At 30.6% G+C, this 26,631-nt stretch overlaps 1 protein-coding gene across 1 annotated transcript in view; it reads right to left on the bottom strand.

Annotated features, from left to right (window-relative positions):
• LOC123659083 (lachesin) overlaps positions 1–26,631 on the bottom strand; it is a 105,274-nt gene that overhangs the window by 14,961 nt on the left and 63,682 nt on the right. Inside the window, exons 4-6 of the mRNA XM_045594350.1 lie at positions 21,167–21,340; positions 10,713–10,841; positions 3,056–3,194 (exon numbers count right to left, since the gene is read on the bottom strand). Of these exons, the coding sequence (XP_045450306.1) occupies positions 3,056–3,194; positions 10,713–10,841; positions 21,167–21,340 (442 nt within the window). The remainder of the gene's footprint in view (positions 1–3,055; positions 3,195–10,712; positions 10,842–21,166; positions 21,341–26,631) is intronic.

The following is a 26,631-nucleotide window of genomic DNA, read 5'->3' as shown; positions in this document are numbered from 1 at the left end:
TATTGAATGAACTTAATAAGTCAATAAATATTCCATTGCTTGGAAAATGACTGTACTTCGTATATACTTATTTATTAAATACCATATTAAGAAAAGCATGAATGACATCCACTTCCAAAATCACTCAGATTTTTTTGTCCGCATTTTACAATCTCAAACATTTCATAACATTTATAAAATATAATACAAATATAATATAACAGTTGCAAAAATAAATGTATTTATGTATTAAGTTTAATATTTTATAATTTATTAAGCTTAAACAAATTAGAATTTATATAGAAGAAGGAGTTTAATGCACCACACTGCTATACTACAGGTAGCAAATGATTTTCCTACTACGAGTAATGATCGCTAATAGGTGTTTAATATAAAAATTTGACCTGCGGCTTTATATCACTTCGAGGCACGGTAGGGTATATGTATGTACACACAGACCAGAAAAGGTATTTGGATAATATGGCCAAACGGAAATCGAATCCGTGACCACGTGCGTTTTCTACAACAGAACTGAGATATTTTAAAAAAGGATTTTTTATACCCAAAGGGTAAAATCGTGACCCTATTATTGAGACTTCACTGTCCGTCCGTCCGTCTGTCACCAGGCCGTATCTTAAGAATTGCGATAGCTAGAGTGTTGAAATTTTCACAAATTATGTATTTCTGTTGCCGCTATAACAACAAATACTACAAACAAAATAAAATAAAATTCAAGGGGGGCTCCCATACTACAAACGTGATTTTTAGTCTATTTTTGCTCGATATCAATAAATGGTAACAGGTAGGCACTTGGGATATTCACAAAATACTTAATTGTATATTTATTTTGATAATAAATAAAAAAAATATAATTAAAAAAATATTTAGCTCTCATACAACACAAGTGATTTTTTTCCGCTTTTTGCCCGATATTAAAACCAGCACCAGGTAAACGCCTGAAATATTCACAAAATATTTAGTTTTATTTAACAATTAAATATTTTACAGAACATTTATTTATATTTAGTTTAGTCAATGGTACGGAACACTTCGTGCGTGAGTCCGACTCGCACTTGGCCGATTTTATTTATACATTAGGTCAACAAACAAGCGTACGACTCAACTGATGGTAAGGGATTACCATGGCCTATAGACGCCTGCAAGTTGCTAACCCAATCCCAATTCCCCCCTAGGAGCTCTGGTCTCCTTATTCACCACAGAAACACAACATTGCTTGAAAGCAGTATTATTTAGCTGAGATCTTCTTTCTGTTTTGTGTGAAGGCCGAGGTACTTCCCCAGTCGGGCTGCTCCCGATTTTGAGTGGGATATTTTCTGTTGTCCCTATTCCTAACTACCCTGCCCTACCTCAGTTAAAAATTATATTTAGGCTTTAATACCATATTAGACACTAAATTAGATATATAATCAAACTCTAGTTTAACAAACCTAGTAAGTCGTTTGCATTAATATTTATTACTATCTCACAACTTTGTATGAATTTGAAGACGTTAGTTTGATTCCAAAGTTGAACTATGGTCCAGAATAAAAAAATTATGTAATTACTCTTCGATCTGAGTATTTTGCCATTTAAGAGTACGTGTATGCATACATTTTTATTTCGAGTTGTCTTTTGGGAATATCTGTCTAATTAAACTCATTCAGTTTCCAATCTCCGATGAATGTCACAGTTTTGCTCCATTTGTAAGATTTTCAAGCAATTTCTGTCGCGTCCATTCAATACGAGTCTAGAGAAAATTGTTCCTCTGCGCTACCTTACGTGGATTCGATTGCTGTTGACCAGCGTTATTTTCATTTCATTTAACGTTCTAGAAAATTCTATTTACTTCCTCGTCTGTTTAGATACAGCTGCTGTAATGTTTTCGCCATTTGGTCTAGTCTATGGAATTAACACTTGTTGTTTACACATATAAAAGAATATGACTTCAGACGTGAAAATCATGAAAATGTGCATTTGTCTCGATAATTCTCGAGTTTACTTCCGACTCATTCAGAATTATTAGTAAGGCTGGTTGTAAAAAAAATGTTTGAGAAGTTAATACTTACATATTTTATTGAGTCACAAGTCATGAGTAGATGGCGCTTATTGTTTGTTCCTGTTTTCTAAAGTTAGTTAGTTACTGTATCAATATTGTAAATATATAAAGCTAATTTTTATTAATAACTAGCTGTGCTCACGACTTCATCCGCATGAAATTTAACAAAAAGTTATTGTTCAATTCGCAGTTAGAAAGTAAATAAATTTCTAAAATAAAATGAATGAAGTTACTCCTTATTACATTAGCTTTTTATCAGTAAAAGTCCCATCAAAATCGGTCCAGCTGTTTCAGAAACTATCCGTAACAAACAGACTGACAGATAAAAATTATAACATATTAATATTATTTTGGTATATGTACCGTGTATACATACATATGAATTTAGTAAAAAGCGGTTGTTTTAATATTACAAATAGACACTCCAATTTTATTTATTTATATAGATTAGTTTTCACTATCATACATTTTACATGCTCATTCTCTAAATTAATCATCCGATAATATTTAAGATGTACCTATTTGATGGATAATACCAAACGATCACTATATACTATCAGCATAGTCAGTATCAATTTATAGCTTCCAAACACAAGGGCATTGTATATAGGTACAAAATATCACAGATAAATAAATCTGCACATAAGATAGAAGAAATTAGATAAGAAATTTTGCAGGAATTAAATAATCTAATAATAATTGTAAGGAGATGTCAATTTCAGAAAAATGCGCGCAAATACGACTAGGTATAACAACCTTGTACTATCGAAAAAAAAAAAACAGCGAAGAGTTTGGTATGATGAATTGCCTTGTTAAAAGAGACTTATCTGATATAGTAGTATCAAAGACAAGAGAACGTAAGATAGGAATAAAGTCACAAGAACTAAGTCACGTAATACGATTGATAAAATGCCTTGTACTTTTTTAACTTTTACTTTTACGGTAAGCCTTTAAATACGTATAGACATTAAAATATAATTAAAGCCAGTTGAAAAAACATAACGTTTGTAAGTATCTTACCCATCTAACAGCATTTCTCCCCGGTTCTTGATCCAATAGTTGATGGTATTAGGATAGGCCTCCACGTAGCATTTGAGTTTCACATCCGTGCCCAGCGGCGCACCGAGCAGTTGATTTGGCACTTTCACTGTTGGCGCAACTGTTGAAAGAAAATTTAAATTTATATAATTTATTGTTTTATCAACTGCAGTTTACATTCAATTAATAATGGAGTCTTTATATTAATCGCATTATTCATGAGCGTTAATAAAATGTTGTAGTTTTGTCTTCTTGGGTCATTATAAATATTAAAAAAAATATGCATTTGTCTAGAAATAAGATTTAATCTATGTTTAAGGTGTTAAATACATAAAAATATATTTGGAATGTGTATAAAAATAGTCTGTACTTGTTAAATATTACATTAACAAACATGTACATTTTGTTGGCGTAGGAAATTAATTAGAAACGGAACACGAAAAATTCTCAATGTTCTGAATCTAATTTTGGGTATGAGCTAAAAATGCACTGATGTTACGTTTTATGGCCAAGTCTTACCAATAAATATTCTACGCTTCAGCTTGTAATATCCCACTGCTGGGTATAGGCCTCCTTCCCCTTGTAGGAAAAGGATCAGAGCTTAATCCACCACGCTACTCCAATGCGGGTGGATATATTCCCTACTATGAGTAATGATCGCTATCAGATGTATATGATAAAAACCGCGACCGACGTATAACGTGCTCTCCGAGGCACCTTGGAGAGACCCACAGTAATTGCACAAACACCTCGATCACGGTAAACATCTGTATGGCCAACACAAATGTTTTTGTTGTTGCCCAAACGTGTCTTCCAATAAATATTCTTTAATACACATTAATCTATTATGAGAAATAAAGATTAAAACTAATTTCAAACAAATTAATTTTCTTTGTAATATGAGAATGGAAAACATGATTAATCACACTGTTTTGTTACAAAAAACGTTAGCTTTAAATTGTTATTATTTTCCATTTATAGTGTTTTGCTTAAATTGTAACTTCAACATAATTTGTCGTTGTAAAGTGCACTCAGAGATTTCTATTCCGGAGTGACAGATGAATACGCCATTGGCAGGTCGCCAGCTCGCATTCCTAGGTTCCAGCAGGTATAAATGAACTACGGAAAACTTAATGGAAATAACGAGGAAAGTTTTCAAAAATAAAGTGTCTTGAATCACAGTTTTAATACATTGGTGACGATGAAAAATAATTGGAAGGAAAAAGTTTAAGTTCAATCAAGGAGTTATCGAGACAATTAAAAAAAATAATTAACGTCAAAATGGATTTTTCTTCCTTGTTCATAAGAAATAAAACTTTCGATAAAAGACTAAAAATTAGGTTTGTCGAAAAAAATACATTTCTATACATGGATATTTAAACAACTTATATATATATTTTTATTATTTATTTCTGAGATATGTATATCAGTTACTAAAAAGTATAAAAGCTATGGCTTTAAAATTAATTTATAAAATACTATTTATTAATTATTAAATAAATAAACAAATAAATAAATAAATATTTACACAATACACACACGGTCGTCTGTTCCTAAAGTAAGAACTTGATGCTTGTGTTATAGGTAACAGCCGACTGGTATATAGCTACATATTTTTTTTTCGATAAACATACTTATAAATAATACATATATAAATATATAAATAAATATTTATATTACGCCCAGACTCGGGGTGGGAATCGAACCCACAACCCTCGGAGCAGAAAGCAGGGTCATTACAAACTGCGCCAACGGGCTAGTCATTAAAACATTAATATTTATAAAAAAATATATTTTTTTCTAATTAAATTAAAACAATAGAGGTAAAACAAAACTAAGATTAAAACAATCCCACTTCGATTTAATTTAGACATTATTATTGCACGTGATTTTTCATTATTTGCCAAGAATGTAGGTAAAGTTTATTTTGAAAAACACTATAATCCGTTCAGCCGAGCCGCCTGTCACGGCGCTGGATGCTGTCCAAAGTGAAACAGGGCATATCTGTATATAGCTTTATTTAATATATTATCTTCTATAAACCCTTTAGGTAGCTTTTAATGCCTTTCAGTGTAAAACACTTTGATGAAAATGTTATTTTTGCTTTAAAAATATTTTCACGTAAATTTCCTATACCATTTATCACACAATTAATAAAATAATATAAAGGTAAAAAAACTTTTTAAGAAACAAGAGAAATTTAAGTAGGCGTGCTTAATTACTTTAAAAATATTAAAAATTAAAATCAATCAGATCAACTCATTTAATATGCTTGTTTATCTACATAGGTCAATCTCGCGATAAGTTTTTATCATTACATAGTATAAAACAAAGTCGCTTCCCGCTGTCTGTATGCTTAGATCTTTAAAAGTACGCAACAGGTTTTGATGCGGTTATCTTTAGTAAATAGAGTGATTCCAGAGAGAGTTTTATATTTATAGTGCATGCATAATATAGTGAGGAACACTTTTTGTAACCGCGGCGTATATACTCGTATGCTTCAAATTGAGTTGCGAGATTTCCCCCTAACAAACATGTGTACATACATACGCACATACATTGCAAGTTAAAAGCTAATAATGACGTGTTCTAAGTTTTTACTTCATTAGTCAAAATACGATATTTCAAATATAAAAAATAGCGTGTCACGTCAAAATGATGGTAATCGCAAAGATTCAGCCTTTTAGTAATCTATATTAATGTTATAAAGATGTAGATTTGTTTTTTTTTCTTGGTGTTTATTTTTAGTCTTTATATTTTAACGCTCTAATCTAAGGATCTTCTTGTCCACTTTTAAAATTTATTCTTCCGCTTGAAAGTCACTAAAGAAATGTACTGAGAAATATTGTAGATTATAAAATATTACGTACTATCCATGATAAACACGTGATACCATAGGAGTACTTGAATATACTTTGATAAATACAATTTATGTACTGTGGCCTTCTTGGAAATAGACTCAAATCTAAATTGAAATAGACATTTTCGTCTATTATACTAGAATTATGACTGGAATTTTATTTCCCAAAAAATCAAATTCAAATAAGCAACTGAATTAGTAACGCAGGGTTTCATGAAAAAGGAAAATATATTTGTGTATTTCTCAAACGAGAAACACAATGCTTTTCCTATTTTTATATGGAATTCATATTATTAAAAAAAATGTTCATTGTAATGTATTTATTAGGTAAGTTATAATTTTATGTTGCTGATAACATGCTAGCGCAGCGGTCAAGGCATTGACTGTTATGCTGGCAATTGCGGGTATAGCCTCCACTTATGGCACTTGTATAGGTCATAAAAATATTAGCCTGTGTCTGAGAGTTTATATTTGTCTATTGTGTGCGTCCAGTTCACTAACACAGGAGTAAATACTAGTGGGCCTAAGTGGTTTCTAACAAATACCTTTGACTGCACGCTAATTAATGATTAAGATATATTAAAAAAAAAAAAAACAGATTGTCACAATCTAAGGCAGACCTGAATATCTATATAAATTGACCCTACATAGTAACCGAATCAAACCGGTTTTCCAAATTATTTCTCAAATTAATATTCCTCGGCGTTGAAAAAATCTTACACATATTATGTTTATAGACGCTTAAATGGTACTAAATTGCAACTAGAGCTCCATCTCCTGTGCCAACAGATTTATGGCCAGTTGGAAAACATTTATAGCACCTTAATTACAGTACCTTCATAATTAGTACCTTATTCCATAAGTCATTAAAATGAACAAACACATTTAACGTTTCCATTAAAACAATTAAACAATGAAACAAACAATTACATTAAATTTTACTAAAACCGGTATTATATTTCGTTTAATTCACTAATAATAAATAAAAGTGAAAATGGTCGTTTGTACAAAACACGTGTTTGAAATACGTATTACAGTCATAAATTGTGATGTACGACCGTTTAGGGATCGGTACACCTGCGCCACTAAGCTATGTAAATACATTTTACGCGGCTTCTTCTTCACTCATTCGTGAATAATTTAAAAAATAAAATAAAACTAATTTTATATACAATAGAACTCTGAGATACCAACCAATGTTACATAAATTAGAAATGCCCTGATGATGATTTAGTTTGTAGTGTTCCACTGCTGATCATAGGCCTCTTTTTCGACGTAGGAAAAGTGTCGGAGCTTTATCCACCACGCTTATTTACTGCGGTTTTGCGGATATATTTCCTACTATGAGTAACGATCGAGCTGTTTGGTGTCTATGATAACAACCAATGCCGTGCTCTTCGAGACACTTAGACCGGAATCAAATATTTCTATAAATGATATATCATCTCGAGCTGGAATCGAGCATAGTAATTATAGATTTAGATATAACAAGTAAATATTTTTTTTAGCTTAAGTACAAAATCGCGTTTATCAATTAGATAATAATTTTCATTAATAGATGTTAATATTTGGTTATAAGAAAACTTAATTGGAAACCCTCGGTTTCTATAATAATATTAAAATTTTCATTAATTTATGTTCGTCGTATCAAGCACAGAGAGTTTGCTTTACCAAACAAATTAATATTAGATGATACAAATAGGGAATCGTTGATAAAGCGCAAATATAATTTTACGTATAATTAATTATAAATTTAAGTTGAATACATCAAAGTGAAAAGTGTCTGGGTCTGTTTATGAGCAACATTTTCCAATCAGCTGTATTTCCAAAATCAAATGGCAAATCAAATTATTTATTTCATTTACTTGTCTTTGTCACGAACATTTAATAGACGAGTGTAGTAACAGAGTAAGTTCCAAGAAATGCTATTACCATTCGTAATAAGGAAACAAATAAATCATACTTTGGTAAGAATAGTAAATTACTCTTTAGGTTCAACCTACATCAAACTATTAGTGACGCTATTTTGTTCATTATGTCACCATAGCGCTTTGCAATATTGTCTGTTATTTGTATTAAAAAAACTGGCTCTTTGACTTAAATATTTTATAAAGAAAGCTTACGCCAAGTTGCACGAAACAAAATTAAAATTTAAGTAGAGATTAAACTAATTTAATCACAAGAATTTCATACAAATCTTGCGATTAAATTAGTTTAATCACTACTTAAATTTTAATTTCTTTTCGTGCAATTCGGCGTTAGACTGATAGTACTATTGATTATTCGGAAAAGCAAATAAAAACGTTTTTAATCTTTGTAACTAGTATGAAAGAAGCAGGTCATATCAATATTGTTTAAAAATTTACGAAAATAATAATCATATTTTCATATATTACAACGCAGCAAATAAAAATTAACTATAAAACTGAATTATAATGCACCAAATATATTATCATTTAAATAATTATGGTAAGGTAACTAGTCATTAAATATTCCAAACATGTAATGATTTTTCCTTGTAATGAGGGTCATAAAGGTACGTATTTAAACGGGCCGAATTTATATTGAAGTTAATAAGGCCTAAATCACAATGATGCTCGTATTCACACTAATTATCTGGTTATAATTAAATTTCAGGTCACGTCGTTTTCGCTAGACCTACCAGACCAGTCCTCTGCAAATTTCGAACTACTCAAAAACTAATAACGCAGTTAATACTTCGGTTACAGCTAATATTTTTACTATGTATAATTTGACATGAAAATTACACTTTTAAAGTCTTATATGTCTAGCATATTAAAGAGTCAATTAGATCTATTATAATAAGCACTTTAGAAATATTTATTCATTTCATATTCATTTATTTATTTATTAAGGACAACCAACAGAATATACAATATAAATGTTTTAATACGTACTTAATAGGTAAACAATGATCACTGTTCTTCTTTTTATAGGCAGTCACTACATGCTATACTGCTCAGTGTAAATTAAATTCAATATATAAAATCACAAAAAAATGCATTTATACGAAAAACAAAGATAATATAAGAAAAACATTACAGACAAGTAAAAAATATTAAACAGTGCAGCTATATTATATAGTCTCGCATCGTATAAGGTATTTTGCAGCTGATTAATACATTTTTTATAGTTTGAAAATTCTCCCAGTTTATGTAAAAATGATGTGCATTTATTTTACATTTATAGGAGGTTAATTATATATGATTAGTATGATTTCAGTTCGTGTTTATTTTACTTACGTTTTACGTAACTTTTAATGAAATGGCACACATACGTGTGTGAGTAATTAAGATGAACATTTCATCAAACTTCTAGTTTAAATTGAAATAGTAGCTCGGTTTTGCAACATTAGTACTAAAAGGAATTCTCGTAGAAATAATAAGTTATTATTAAAATATAAAATAACTGAAATATTTACAGTAATGTTACAAGATTGCGAGTTGAGCGAGTTTATTTCTAACGAGCGTATCTCGGGATTGGCCGATGGACTTATTTTATTGAAATTGTTGTGTTATTTCAAAAATTTCATATTGAGAAATATGAAATTTTTGAAATAACACTTCTTTACGCATGCTTGACTTAGGGACTAGGTTGAATTCTTCATCAAAACGAAGTGGACGTTTGACTTGTCTTTTTGTTCTTCTATCTTGCTCTTCATCTTCACTTTCTGCTACACTTGTTTCATCATTTTCCGACTCTTTTATTGTATCTCTTTCCACTTGTGTATTTTTATCTTCCTTTTTGATGAATGCGTGATGAGAGTGTTATGAAAAGTGTGATCGGGCGAGGCGAAAGTTGAGAGGGAGATATAAGTTAGTGAAGATAGAGGCAGAGTTACGTTTCGTAAGTTTTACTTCAATTGTTTTTACTTTTTTTTCTAAAGTATATTTTTTAATTCATAAAGCTTATTATAAAAAAAAATAGCAAATAATGCTAAACTAAAACATAAAAAAGCAATACACATAAACTAAACTAAACTGAACTGAAACACCTGCTTCAGTCGAGGGCGGTGACAAATAATGAATTAATATCAAATCTAATACTAATACTAGTAAATGTTGGGATCGTACATATGTTAATGGTTAAACAACCTTGATTCAGTTCAATTCAAGCCTACTGTATATAATATAATATTATTAAACTAATCTATTTAAAAATTTATTTACCTTAAAAATCAATTACTAGACGGCGAATATATAGATGTACGAAAAATGAGTCAGACTTCCATAGTACGTGTTTGTGCCTTTCTTTAATTATTCTTAATTAAACACATAAAACACAACGTGTTAAAATCGGGTTTTGAAACTTATGAAAACACGTTTTCTTTACTTAAGTCTTTAAATTTACTTTATTTCTAATAATTGTTGCCTTTAATGGTTTCAAAGTCTATCCCCACAGTCAAGTTTCTCTACCGCCTCATTATTGCAATTTGACTGCTGACTAGCCCGTTGGCGCAATTTGTAGTCACCCTGCTTTCTGCTCCGGGGGTTGTGGGTTCGATTCCTACCCCGAGTCTAGGCGTAATATATATATTTATTTATATACATATTATTTATTTGTGAGTTTAGCAAAAAAAAAAATGTAGCTATACCAGTCGGCTGTTACCTATAACTCAAGCATTAAATTGCTTACTTTAGGAACAGATGACCGTGTGATCGTGTTTGTATGTTGTAAATATGTATATATTGCAATCTCACTGTGTACAGTAGCGGTAGTTTAAAATTTAAAACAAAGCGATTACAGCTCTTTACTTACAGTTAACGTTCAACGTGATCCGTTTGCTGACAGCTGGCGGTACGTCGTTTGAAGCGATGCAGAGGAACGCGCCCATCTGCCGTCGATCCACGCGCCATAGCTGCATTGAGCTACCCACGTAGCTTTCAACTGTAGAAAATTAAATATATCAAACAATATTCTAAAAAATTCGCATTTTACATTATGTTTTATATAAACCGGCCAGTTAGTTAACTGTTAAAATAGCTTTAAAACCTTCTGAAAAACTAGGTAACAAAATTTTAAACTAAATGTATAAAGAAGAAGGACAACGAGAAACGATAGACGATTAAAAGAAGCCATAAAACGGAATATGTCTATTAAAATAATATATAAAAGTCTTATTATAATTATAATTTTAAACCTTCTTCTTTCTTTTGCTACATAAATAAAACATTATTGAAAATATCGTCACATTTTATTTTATTTTATTTAAATTGGTTTGCTAGCAGTTGTTACATTTATTACACTTGACAATATTAATTTTACAATAGACCACATTTACAAACGTACAACCATATTAAAGCAAACACGACATGCAAAGTTATCCCGTTAAGATACATTATTATAATTATTATTCAAAACATACATACACACACACACACATACATACACACATACACAAGCAACCATCATTATCAAATCATAAGTTCATCAATTCTTAGTCATATTATTTACAATTAAGTGACAAAATTACAACATCACAATAATTATCTAAAAAAAATAAAATAATAATGACAATAATAATAAAAACAATAGTAAAATAGTTACAATTAAGATACATTAGATTAAACAATGTCAAGTTACACAATTACAAAATCACAATAATTATCAAAAATAATAATAATAATAACAATTACAGTTAATGTACAATAGATTAAATAATGTCAAGTTAAAATTTAATTATTAAAACAAACAACAACAAATTCAATAGAAAACTAAGTCAATTAAAATCAGGACAAATTAAATCAAGATAAGGACAAATTAAATCAAGATAAACGTCACATGCATCTCGTAACATTATTTACAATTCGTTTGTTAATCCAAGGCGTTTACTGTCGACAGAATAGTATATTTATTAAAGCTGTCGGGCATGTAATAATATTAATGTTGATATCGATTTGTTTCATGATAGCATTAGTACGTACCACAAAAATGGGAATTTTTAGATCTATGATCCATGCACACCTTTAACGAGTCTTGTTTAAAATTAAATCATCACATCATCATCATCATATCAGCCTGTCGCAGTCTACTGCTGGACATAGGCTTCCACAAGTTCGTGCCAAAAATGGCGTGAAGTCATATGTGTTACCCATAGTCAATACGCTGGATAAGTGGGTTGGTGACCACAGGGCTGGCTTTGTCGCACCAAAGCCGTTGAAGAGGAAGTTGGACGTTATCCCACCATCGGTCGGCTTTTTAAGTTCCAAGGTGGTAGTAAAACTGTGTTATTCCTTAGTCGCCTCTTACGACAGCCACGGGAAGAGATAGGGTGGCTATATTCCTTACTGCTGTAGCCACAGCTTATCTTATATATAAAATGCCCGTGTCACATTGTTAGTTAAAATACTTCTCCGAAACGGGTGGAGCAATTTTTATAAAATTGCATGCATATCAGGAAGGTCTGAGAATCGGCCAAAATCTATTTTTGATACTCCTAAGTTATAAGGGGGGGGGGGGGGTTAAGGGGGGTTAATAACATATATGGCAAAACAACGTTTGCGGGATCAGCTAGTGTTATATAGAATATTGATTTAGAAATATTAAACATTGTTGTGTTTTGTTTAGTATCAATTTGTGGTAGCTTGTTATTAACTGCTATGATTTCTATTCTGTATTAGATATCGTTATTATAATTAGAAATAATTGAAAAAAAAGCTATGCTGAAAGACTAGTGAAACCGAAAAAGATATCGAGTGTTAATAAACACAAATATGTCATATTATACACAGATACAATCAAGGTCGATGTAGCGACGTGACATTAACGAAAATTATTAAGACATTTTCGTAAAGGAGGTTAAACATATTTTATGAAGGTTTTGTACCAATAATTCAAATTTGATACAGAAATATTAATTTAGATAATTATCATAGCGTTGTTGTTACCTCGCTCGATATTGATGGTAAAACAAATTATACGACAGCTCTTAACAAACGGATCTTTCAATTTATTTAATAACATTCGACTGAAAATTCTGTGATTTCGAAAATATTATTTTTTAAAGCATTTTTCTCTGTGTTGTATTAGTAAAATGTATGATTTATAGTGCGTAGTATAATAGTCCATAACATACATACATACAAAAATACATATTATAAACTTTATAAACGAAACAACTCTGGTAAAGCAATAGGACTTTTAGTGTATAGAAAATTATTCACTTACTACAAATTATCCACTGTCTTAGACTCAAACTTGAGATATAATTATATATTCACTTAACTATCTTTTTTTATACAAATTGTTTGGCAAACAAGCGTACGGTTCTCGTTATGGTAAGCGATTACCGTAGCTTATAGACCCCTGTAGTACCAGAACAATCACCTTTCGGACCCTTCTTAGGAGCTCTGGTCACCTTACTACAGGAACACAACACTGCTTAAAAGCAGTGCTATTAAGCTGTAATCTTCTGTAACTTCAAGGTACTTCCCCAGTCGTGCTGCTCCAAATTTTGAGCAGGATCCTGCTGTGTCCTTCATCAGTTAAAACCTTCAAAGAATAGGTCTTTTCCCAAAAGTATGCAATATCATAGTACACTTTCGTAATTGTTAAAACTTAGTATGACATTTATATGAAAATATAAAGATCCAATTATAACACAAAATATGCACAGATATCAATAATCAAAATTAATCAACCGTTTAATAGTTGTTAGTCAATTTTAACGTTATGGTGTAATCAAATCCTCAATTGAGGTATTTAAAACATCAATGGAAACACAATTTAAAAAATAGAACAGCTTTTTTTCAAATTAATAAATGCTATTATTAAAAATATTTTTAGACAAACTTATTTTGAAATTCGGAACTAAAAATACTCTTGCTAAATTTTTAACTGATTGACTTATTTTTTAAGAAAAATCTCAATATTATTTTACATCTGATGAGAGATTGAACCTCATCAATTTATCGGACATGAAAGTTCAATTTCAGAAGCAGTCGAAGCGAATGATTAAGTCGGGAATTTTCTTTATTTTGAAGCTGGATCTAGGTTATACAGACAGATGTTTAATCCTATTTTTTAACCGCCGACCCATTGCAGAGCTATTTATGTTTTGTAAATAAAAAGAAAGACGTTTTCGCTCAGCGTGAAAAGTCGGTCTGTGTTTAATGAATATTTTTCTTGAAAATATTTTACGAAAGTATAATTATGATAGAGGAGTCGTTTCATGTGGTTGTATTTTACTAAATGTGTATTCGCTGCGTAACTTTATTTTGAGAAATATTGCACGCAGTTCTAATGGCGAATCTATAAATGGAATTAGATGTAGATAATTTTTTCATTACGAATATTATATTCTTTAGATTTAAATTCAAATATTACATAATTTTTAAGTGATTGGTGAGAAATTGGCGTTTATTGCAGGTAAATATAATTATATTAAAATAAAGGAAATTGAATAGTTAATTAATTACAGACGTTATAACTAAGGTCGAAGTACTATTTTTATATCTACTAATTAAAATAAGACTAAAATATACAAAATTAAAATTAATTATAAATTTAAATCTTCGAATTAAAGCGCTGTGGTGAAAAAATATCACAAGTTAAATTAAAAAAAAAAAAATTATGTTGCATTACGCAACCAATTTGTGTCTAGTAATCGCATTATTATAAAAATACTAGCTGACCCCGCAAACGTTTCTTTGCCATATATGTTATTACCCCGCTTAATCCCCCCCCCCCTATAACTTAGGGGTATGCAAAATAGATGTTGGCCGATTCTCAGACCTACCCGATATGCCCACAAAATTTTATTAAAATCGGTCGAGCCGTTTCGGTGGAGTTCAATGTTTAACACCATGACACGAGAATTTTAAATTATAGATGTAAGTCATTAATACAGACATAGAATTATACATAGACTATACGCTCACTATAAATTTATAATCATCTCCTGTATATGAAATTATTAATGCGTTTAAAGGTCAAGCCAAGTTTGAGTCAACTCGACATAAATTACTCCGTCAATGTCACATGAAATAGAGAAAACATAATATATTGCGTAGAAAATAAGATTATGCTAAATAAAATAATAATCCTGATTTAATTAACTTATTACTTGAAGTATCAAATGTCTTTCTAACCGACTTCAATAAAGCAGGAGGTTACTTAATTCGACCGCATATATTTTTTATGTATGTTCGGGGATAACTTCGTCGTTCGATTTTGATAATTCTTTTTTTGTTGAAAAGAAGATATCCCAGTACCATGATAAGGAAACCAGGATCTAATGATGGAATCCTAGAGAAATCGAGGGAAGCCCTCGAAAATCGTAGTGACGACTAGTGCGTTTGTTATATATTTTTTCGTCTACTTACGTTGTATTACTTATCGACGTAATTGAAGTCGGTGTTTTCGTTTGCTAGCAAACACAATTATTCTACATTTTTATTTCACTTTAAAACTTAACAGCTTTGAGTGTGTGCTAAAAATTAATGATAAACCACTGTAGCAAATTGGATTATTCGTTTGTTTTTGTTCATTATTGTAAAGAACAAGTTGTATAAAATAAAATAACAAAGCAAATCAGGGCTTACTCTTGTGCCGGGAGTCTGGAAACACACAATAAACAAGCACAAGAACAAACGCCCAGACTACGACAAACAGCCGTATAGCCCACACAAACATCTGCCATGATCGGGGAGTAAAATCTCGAAGGCTAGTGATAAAATATTATATATTCGCAATAAAAAATGCATTACACAGTTCACCAGGTCACTAAGTAAAGGTTTTCCACTATGTACTAGGACAAAGGTACTATATAGATATACAACGGTGCCACACTCACGAAATAAAGTACAAATAGAATAAGAAACTTCCTTCAATCTTATCGGCAATTTCGAAACACACCTGTGTATTGGAATCTAAACCGACGAAATAAGTAAATCGTAAAATACTTTGGAAACTCAAAACGAAGAGAGTTTGAAGATCATTTATTTACACGATTTTATTATTTACGCTAGTGTTTATAGGTGTCAATTAATATTATCGAGCTGAAATTTATTTTTATTTTCTGTAGCACATTGACGCAGTATACAGTGAACCACTTTCTGCTCCGGGAGTCTTGGGTTCGATTCCCGCCAAAAGTTTGGTTGTTATATATATTATTAATATATATTTGCTATATATTCGAAGCGTTAGCGCGATGGTTACAATAATGTTTTGAGGCTGTTGCCCTGGCGGTTGCGGGCTCGAACCCCGCACATAACAAACATTTGTCATTGGCCATACAGGTGTTTGTCGTAGTCTGGGTGTTTGTGCAGTCCTTGTGGGTCTCCCCAGCGCGCCTTGGAGAGCACTTTAAGTCGTTGGTCCCACTTGTTATCGTGCACACCTGATAGCGATCGTTACTCATAGTAGGGAATATATCCGCCAACCCGCATTGGAGCAGCGTGGTGGATTAAGCTCTGATCCTTCTTCTACAGGAGAAAGAGGCCTATGCCCAGCAGTGGGATATTTTAGACTGAAGTGCGTGTTATATATATATATATATATATATATTAAACATTATATATTTATCGAAAAATATTATTATTTATATCAGTCGGCTGTTGCCTGTAAAACAAACATTAACGTACTTAGGAACAGACGACCTTATACGTGTATATTTGAGATTATAATTTATTATTAAAGTTAAAATAAAATTTTAACAAACCTAAACAATTTTACGAAAAACGTAACAGAAAAGTAACGTGGATCTTGAAAAAGAAGTTACAATAAAAAAATTGAAATTTCTGGAGCTTAACGGTACACCAACAAACCGGGGATGGGATAAGCAAACAGACATTTAATAAATGCGACGCAAGCGCCACCTACGGAGCAGAAAATAGAAATAAGGGCAAGAATCACGCTCCAATCTTCCCGGCAATTTCAGAAGGCACCTGGGCCACGCGTATACATGTAAAGCTTAGATCACATTAGTGGATTCGAAACCTTTGGAAATAGATTCAGTAAAGTGTGAAAATCGTTACGTTTTATGCAAACATGTCATAAAGTGTTATTAACGTTTATTTTCTATATTTTATGAATCGGATGGATCCATTCTTTTGTTAAGAACATGACCTTATCTAGATTTCTTGTTTGTATATAAAGGTCTTATAAAAATATTTGTACGCTAAATGGCTTCGTTTCTTATTTCAAACGTAATATTAAGAATGTACACCAGGTTTTAAATCTTAAAGCAGGTTCTTTTGACTTAGTAGCATTTACGTTAATAGCGATAGACAGACAGATAAACTAAAAAAAAATGCTCTTAGTATCAATTAAGAGTGTCGTGCAAAATCTACTAAACATATATTTCAAAGTTTTCGATGATTTCACTCTGATATGGAATAGAGCCTAAAAGTTTAAATTAAGGGTCTGCCATTTTTAAGTTCCTTTATTTTATATGATGGCTGGTTGTTATTAACACTCTATTTTAAAATTGGCTGCGTTATTCATTTAATTTTACTCCTTCAGGAATAAAAAGGAAATAATATTTTTCTATAATTCTATTATTTCAAACGTTTATATGAACCATTTCTGCGAGAGCGAAAAAAGGAAAGGAGAAATTTCGAATTATAATATTTTTCCTTTTAATAAATTCTTTTATACGCCAGCTTCTCGAGCGGCAATCCCGTAGCCATTCCTAACACGTCTTGTTATAAGCGTTATACACAACGTAAGTACTAGTATGTGTATCAGAAACTTTTGATTTTTCGTGTTGTATGCTTGTTCATTGAATACAAACATAATATAATGCTTATATTATTGAGAAAATTTTTCTTTGTTTATTAAATAGTAAGTAAATAAATAAATAAATAAATTAAATAAATATTATAAAGAGGTAAAGTTTTTAGCTGTTTATTTGTGGGGGGTAATCTTCGCAAATATTGATTCGATCATGAAAATTCTTTCACTACCAGAAAACTACACTATTCAGGAGTGATATAGGCTATATTTTATTGTTATTGAACAAAAACAATTTAGTGAAAATGAAATATTATTATATGTTAATCAAGTCGGAGATGTTAGAGCGAGATGAAAACTTTACTATATATTTACATCACAAAAATAATTAACACCCAAAGAAGTGGGCACGGGTCGCTTAGCAATGGATAAAATCAAAAACTAGTGAAACGATTTATTAAAAAAACGAGTGTGCTTTAGACCACACGACTGAAGTAAAACTTCTGCACAATAAGGCCTGCACAATAGGCCTGCACTGTGTCTTAGATATACGAAGCGTGGTGGTGAGAGAAAGAGAATATGTGCTTGCACCTCTCTCTTTTGCTCCATTTGCCTCGCGCGTACACACTTTTCGTAACGCTCTCGTCACGTATTCACCAGCTTACTCCCCAAGTCAAGCTGCGTAAAGAAGTTTTACTTCAAAATTATTGATGAAAATGTTTGATTTAAGTCGTTATCACAAAGTTATATAGTTTATTTTTTAAAAGAGGAAACCGAATAGTTAAAATCGTATAATCCGCGCGGACAAAACCGCGTGTGGTAAGCTCGTCTGTATTTATATGAGAAATTTCAATTATAGTTTTAAACAGTCTAACTATATCCTACTATCCATACGTATGTTTTGTATTAAAACTGATACAATTATTAACATAACAGAACTTAGTTTAAACTTATTTGCTAACAATTTTCTGTATTTCGCATCATCCGTTATTATTACGCAGATAGTATAGCACACAATGCGATATTTATCAAAATTACTGCAGTATCGGCACAAAATTGTCACCTAGTTAATTTGTCCACGAACGTGTCATACTCTTCAAAAGGCAATTAATTGGCTAACAGCTTGTCTGAAAATCGAGTGTATGAAAATAATCTATACTCTATACAAATAAATAAAATTGGAGTGTCTGTTTGTAATATTAAAATAACCGCTTTTTATTAAATGTACGAGTATACGGATGTATACAAGGTACATATACCAAAATAACATTTTTACAATTTTGTCTGTCTGTCTGTTTGTTCTGACTAATCTCTGAAGTGGCTGGACCGATTTTGAGGGTACTTTCACTAGAAGATAGCTGGTATAGTAAGAAGTAACTTAAGCTACTTTTTAGAAAATTTTAGAAATTTATTTATTTTATAACTCTGCGAACTGAACAATAACTTTTTTGTTAAATTCCACGCGGACGAAGTCGCAAGCACAGCTAGAATTAAATAAAAACTGTTATCGTAAATTTGAGTACTGATTTCAACGTATCTAACTTTTAATAAACATAGCAGACTATACTATTCATTCCTTTTTATTTTTCAAAATTGTTTAGATATTGTTGTTTTGTTGATAAGTCTAACATACGGTTTCACAACAAATGAAAAATATCTTAAAAATGTTTCAAGCTCGACAGAAAATGTCCGAGTAAAGCTTTGCATATTACACTACAAAAATAAAATAAAATTCATTTTACTTTGCATAAACCTGAAGATGCTCGCTTTACTACTCCAAAAATCGAATACTTTAAAAGAAAATCACGTGTGTAATAATTGAAGTTGAGATCGTCATTCTTTATTGAATACTTTTTTATTTATCTTAAACATATTTTAGTCTGCGTCTTCCCCCATGTGGATTACATGCTTTAGGCTATTCCATTTTCTCCCATTAGAATAAAGCCTACTAACCAGCGGCTTCGCTCATATTGACTTTTGTTTTAAATTAAAAATATTCTATGTTACTTCTAATACCTCCGAGAATATGTGTACATAGTTTCATGTTGATCGGTTAAGTGATTTTTTGCGTGAAAGCGTAACAAACAAACTTAGGGATTGGGCATATCATTCAATAGTTTTTTTTGTTTATCTATTATAAATAAACAAAAAATGTAATCTTTACTTTTTAAAACAACAATAAAGAATAAACTAAGTTGCAACAACAACAGGAAGTGAGGTCGACTATCATCATCACACATATTTCAATCACAGTGTTTCATTTATTGTTATTATTATGCATATTTTACACAAGTTTATCTACACCAGGTACTTAGATGTATATAACGAGATATATTTTTTCTATCCGTACTTACAAGTGATAACAGCGACAGTCCAGTACGTGACCCTGAATAAATCATCTGCGATTACTGACATGACCCTCCAAACACTTTTTGAATGTGTGTAACTGTCGTGATACGAGTTTTTATGTAGTTGTGTATGTCTTCGATAGTAATCAATATCAGTTGGAACATACGTATGACAGAGAACCCCGATAACAGACATTTCGGGACTGTGTACAGATTTATCTTAACGCTAGTGTCTGCGATTTCGTTTCCCATTTCAATACCTATAAGACTAGGTACATAATCCTCGAGATAAGCTTTCGGTTAAAAGAATTTTGTACTTTCAAAGTTTCTATTCTTAGTTATTTGGACTTATTACTAAGAGCTATAAATGTCTGTAATTTCTGAACAATGGCAACAAAGATCTTAAGTACGGTATAATCTGTAGATATACGATAATACTTTTAAAATAATATACTACTACTAGCTGACCCGACAATCGTCGTCTCGTCGCTAAATGCTATTAAAAATAGGGGTTGGTGGTAGAGGGTTGAAAATTTAGGTTTTTGTGTATTTTTTAATGTTGTACCATAAAAAAATAAAAAATAAATAATTTATCTAAAAATTAAAAAAAAAACATTAGGGGTGGACTACCCTTAACATTTAGGGGGATGAAAAATAAATTTTTTTCGATTCTCAGACCTACCCAATATGCAAACAAAATTTCATGAGAATCGGTCAAGCCGTTTCGGAGGAGTTTAACTCCAAACATCGCGACACGAGAATTTTATATATTAGATTTATATGAAGCGTACTTTAGTAAATAGAAAGTTACACTTATTTTTAAACAATTTAATGATAAACATTATTGAAACAAATCACATTAATTAATTTGAGATTACATTCGTGTTTAAGTGAATTGTGACAAAATTAGGCATCAAAATTATATAATTGTTTACGATTTATGTCATGTTAAAGCCTCAACTTGAAATATTAAATTTGACAGTGATTTGTATGACGTATGACCTTATATTCCAACATTACAAAATTGGATCTGTGTTTATTTGGTGTATCCTAAAAACAACAATAACTAAGAAATTCTTGTGGAGAAGATATGGAATATATCTTTGCAAATTTATGGAGAATATATGGAAGGTATCTTTGTAAATTTATGCACCCTGTGAGAACAATGTCTAAAAGTAAAATTAAGTTTACCTTTTTCAAAATCCCTCGATAAAAGTTTCTTCAGTAGAATAGGTTCATGATCTTCTCTTCTCCAGGTAATCTTTGGAGGAGGGTGTCCAGTTGCTTTGCATGTGAGGGTCGCGTTTTCTAATTCCTGGACTGACACATCTCCTGATGTGTCATCGCTGACGATGTCTGGTGGAACTGTGAAACAAATTTTTTTTTTAATTATTTATTTTCTTGGTAGAGGTATTCGTTATATCAGTCTTCGTCTACAGTTGTGGATATATATAATTTATTATATGATATACTTTATTTATTATATGGATTACGCGATTGTGGATATAGCTTTTATCGCTCAACGGTAACGTAGCATTCTACCGAGAAAGAATTTTATAACTCGGACCAGTAGTTTTAAGTTTCATTACAAACAAACAGAAAATCGAATCTTCCCATTTTTTACATTATTATAAAAACTAAATATATTATCTTTACCTGAACGCGTATATATATATTATTTTTTAATTAAAGTAATATTAAGATTAGTATATTAAAAACGCCACATGTAAGTTTTGATAAGTCATACATGATTCAATACGCTTGTGAAATTTGATGAATATATTAAAAAATATGAAAGAATAAAATATTTAAATTTACAACATCAATCGAGCATTCGCAAACCAGTTTGAATATTTTGTTTCAAAGGAAATATTCATAATAGAAATTATATTTCTATAGACCATCAGTACAAGTTTCAATTTTTTGTAATGAAAATAATATTATAATTCGTAATGTATTCTCACTTGTGTTTTTTACTAGTATTTAAAAAGTCTAATTTCTGATATTGGTTTCTTTTAATATTTCAAAAACTTAATAATTATGTCAATATTTTTGCTAAGAATTTTTAATCCCTTCTTAGGGAAGATCGTTATTAAAAATTATTGGTGTATGGGTATAATTTATTACACGCTAATACCTTCTTCTGCTGGTCTGAAGAAAATTATTCTAAAAGAAAACTCACGGCGATAGTACAATACAACAAACAACAATACAACAAAGAGCCCGTGGATACTGTGAAATATAATTAAAAAAAAAACAAAAACTTGCTTAAAATAATTTCAAATCGTATACATTTAAAGAGAGGTTATAATTATAACTTAGTACCTACATTCCATAGCAATATATCTCTTACGATTAGAACCAAAAAGCTAAATATTATAGATTTAATTCTGAGCTAGTATTAATAATTTTTGAATACGTTCTTATATCTGTTCTCCTATGACGGCCAATCAACTTTGAAATTAGACTGGACCGATTCAATTACGATTCGAAATACGTATGAATATATATAAACAAAACACGGACAAATGAGAATTTTGCACATGTGTGTAATTTATGAGGGGCAAATTATAAAAACTTTTTAAAGCTGTAATTGAAAAACATTATCTTTTTTTTATGACCCTTTTACACTAAATAGTTTTGAAGCTTTTATGCTACTTTACTACTTCTACTACAAAAAATACGTAAATCGTAATCACCTATATTACAAAAAACCAAAACCTACATCGTCAATATATCATCTCAATAAGGCCGCCTTTTTTACATTTTTTTTTCTACAAATTATTGTTAATGTTGCTTGTTTATTTTATTTGTTAGGTTATAAAGTTGGTGTATAAAGTGTAAAATAAATAAATACTAAATAAATAACCGTATATAACTCGTATAATAGTGTTTAATAATGTAGTCTTCTATCGATACCTACTTAAACAGCAGTAATAAATAAATAAATAAATAAGCCTTTATTTCTTTCTCATTTTTTCATACAATTATAATAGTTAAATTTTAGACCTATATAATTATTATTAGTTTTTATAAATTAATTTTTTACAATATTTCTATTTTTACATGCAATTACAATGGTTAAATCCTAGACCTATATAATTATTATTAGGTACTTTTAATAAATGTATTTTTTACAATATTTATATTTTTTCCATACAATTACAATGGCTAACTTCTAGACCTATATAATTATCATTACTTTTTATAAATTTATTTTTTACAATATTCGCATTTTTTCATGCAATTAAATGGTTAAATTTTAGAGTTGTTTAATTATTACTAGTATTTTTTTTTTTACTTTATTTTTTACAATATTTGTATAAGTATATATTATAATTATATAGTTTTGTTTCTAATTACATTATTCATTTTATGAATACATTTCTATACTTTTATTTAAGATTTTTTATTTTCAAGTTTTTAAATGAGAACCCCTTTAGCGGGTAAAGGCCTCTTCCAACTTTGTCCTTTGTTTTCTATCTTTCGCCTTTGATTGCCACTCGTCTCCTGCTGTATCTTTGATGTCGTCTTCTTACATTGTATGTGCCGATGTGGAGATCGATTTTATTTTTCTGATTCTTTAAACTGTCTTTCTGATATGTTGGAAGGTTGTAGTCAAGAGAAGAACACATTTCTTTCTTCTCCCCCGCGGTGACCAGCCGTGTTGGGTTTTTGAATGGTAGAGGGACATCCTTTAATTGCTATGAACTGAATGTATGAGTTACAGTTTTGGTAGAATGTTCGGAATCTCTTTTTTGTCTTATAAAGTCTGTGATTTTACTCTTTTTGAGAGCTTGGTTTTCGAGGGTTGTTCCGTCTTGCTTTGGGGAAATTTCTAGATTACGTTTCTTTGTTTGTTGCTGGCTGGTAGGTACTTTTTTGGGTTTAGGATCGTTTAATAGTATTATTTTGTCGTATTTAATTATTGCTTTTTTGCCTTCTGCTTTACATTTTAATAGTTCTGGTTGCAGTTGTTTTCTCTTCTCTGAAACTTTCCGTGGGTAATCCTCTTTATAATATGTATCACTATTTTTAATATTTTTCTTGTTTTGTAGTAATGCAATTTTTTTCCCTATAGTTGTGAAGGTGACTGTAACTGGCCTAGCAACTTCCCTTTTCTTTCCTATTCGTTTTAGTGATTCAATTTCGTTCCACTCACAAGATATATTAATTCCCTGAATAAATGTTAAAATTTTATTTTCTAGCTCTTGATATGATTTTTCTCCTTCCTCGATTCCAAAAAATACCAAGTTTTTCTTCCTGATATATCTCTCCATGCGATCTAAAATATTTTCTTGTTTTTGTATTTGTTCGTATAATTTGCTACAGTTCTGTTCCATTTTTTCAAATTTTTCGCTTATGTTTTTGTTTATACTGCTTGTAATATTTGCTGCCATTTCTTTTCTTTCTCTTTTTTGTTCTGCTATATCGATTTGTATTGATTGTAAAATTTTCTTTATGTCCTCCATGTTGCTCACTATCTGCCAGTAAATGTCGCTGATTTTATAACTGCTTTAAATTTATTGGTGGTTCTTATCTGGATTGTGTGTGCTTTCTTTGCTCAATACTGGATGGCGCTGACTTTGACGTTTTATTGTTAGTTAAGTTGTGGTATGACTACCTACTTTATTTTGTTTTATTATTTAGTTTTTGTAGAAAATTTTTAAAAGGTTTTCCTTACTATTTGTGTTGCTTCAGACTTTCTACTTGATAGATTTTCGTTCTTGTTGTCTTATTTTTGGTAAAATACTTGTTTCTTTCCGATATTTCGCACTATTTAATTGCCTGTTTATTGTCACTTATTTTTGTTCTCCGGCCGGGTATTTATTGTTTTTCACTAATTTATATTTAGTTATGTTATTTTGCAGCACTATTTATCCTAATTATTATATTTTTAGATCTTATCAGCACTTTTTACTATTTTTATTTTTCACTTTTATTGCGGAGCTCGCAAAAATATCTGTTGACAGCACAAAGCGCCCCCCACCACTATTCTAAACAGCAGTAATACAACAGGTTATTTATTTCATCATTACAGCCTATACAGTCCACTGCTGGACATAGGCATCCACAAGTTTACGCCAAAAATAACGTGAACTCATGTGTTTTGCCCGTAGTCACCAGGCTGGGCAGGCGGGTTGGTTTTGTTTTTGTCGCACCAAAGACGCTGCTGCCCGTCTTCGGCCTGTGTATTTCAAAGCCAGCAGTTGGATGGTTATCCCGCCACCGGTCGGCTTTTAAGTTCCAAGGTGGTAGCGGAACTGTGTTATCCCTTAGTCGCCTTTTACGACGCCCACGGGAAGAGAGGGGGTGGCTATATTCTTTAGTACCGTAGCCACACAGTACATATATATAATATGCTTTTATGTATTTATAATTCTATTTATATTTATCTACTTTTGCATAATCCCGCACTTTGTTACTAATAATCTCCTTTTACCTGAGGTTGTCTGGAAGAAATTGCTCTAAGTAATAAGACCGCCTTTGCATGCTATCATTGTAACTACTTTTTGTTTAATTTTATTTCTGTACTGCTGTTTTTTTTTCTTTTTTTTTAACTGCGTAAAAGTGTTTGATGATATTTATGCAAGAAGTAACAAATAAATAAAATAAATAAATAAAATAAATAAATAAAATAAATAAATAAAATAAATAAATAAAATAAATAAACAAAATAAATATAATGTTTGCTTTACTTTATAAAAAGGAAAACAAATTTACTAAAATTTAAGCAATATGATTATTAGAATAACATTTTTTCTCTTATTCTTGTTGTCTCAGTCCTTATTTTTGTTGAAATGTTTTTGTTATTTATTTATTGTAATAAGTTGCCTCACAGATCACATCTTGATATTATATTTACATGCATATCTAGCAGCTGAGATTATATAAAATATCAGTATTCGGCACAGAATAAAACTATTATAAGGAAACTTCAATGAATAATAATTGTTTGCTCACAAATAAAAAAAAAGTTCAATGACATTGACAAGTAATACAACGCAGGTACACGAAAAAATAGTCAAATAAATACGCGTTATCAAATATTATTCAAAAAGTAGTCATCAGATTTCAATCAAATTTAAATGAGTCTTTATGACAAGCATCATATTTCGATTAAAATATAATAAGAATAATCAAAATTGGAAAACCTAGTGAAAAGTTATACAGTATAATTCAACGTAGGTCAACGACAAAATAGTCAAGTAAATATGCATTATTAGATAGAACTCAAAAATTTCTAGTCAGATCTCTGTTAAATTTAAATGATACCATATGACACGTATCACCTTTCGATAAAAAAAAAAACATCGAAATCGGTCCACCCATAATAGTCATAAATACGGAGGTAAGTAATATATAACATAAATAAATCAATCGAATTTCTTAACCTCCTCCTTATTTGGAAGTCGGCTAAAAAGTCGAAAAATATGCAAGAAAAATACATGATCCCTATATTTTAACATGAAATTTATCATTTTATTTACGCCTAAAACGTAAAAAAAAGTTACATAAGTCACGTTAATATGCAAGCTGAGCCTCACTGCTGGCCTACGTCGCGGATACATCATAAAACACTTTCGTAATATTATACACACAGCTATATTTATTTTTGTGTAACTCTGCTACATATATACACTAGCTTTATCCTA

The sequence above is a fragment of the Melitaea cinxia genome, chromosome 13 (assembly GCF_905220565.1).
Source record: "Melitaea cinxia chromosome 13, ilMelCinx1.1, whole genome shotgun sequence".
In the NCBI taxonomy this organism is placed as follows: domain Eukaryota; kingdom Metazoa; phylum Arthropoda; class Insecta; order Lepidoptera; family Nymphalidae; genus Melitaea; species Melitaea cinxia.
This window is presented reverse-complemented; position numbering and strand designations above follow the sequence as displayed.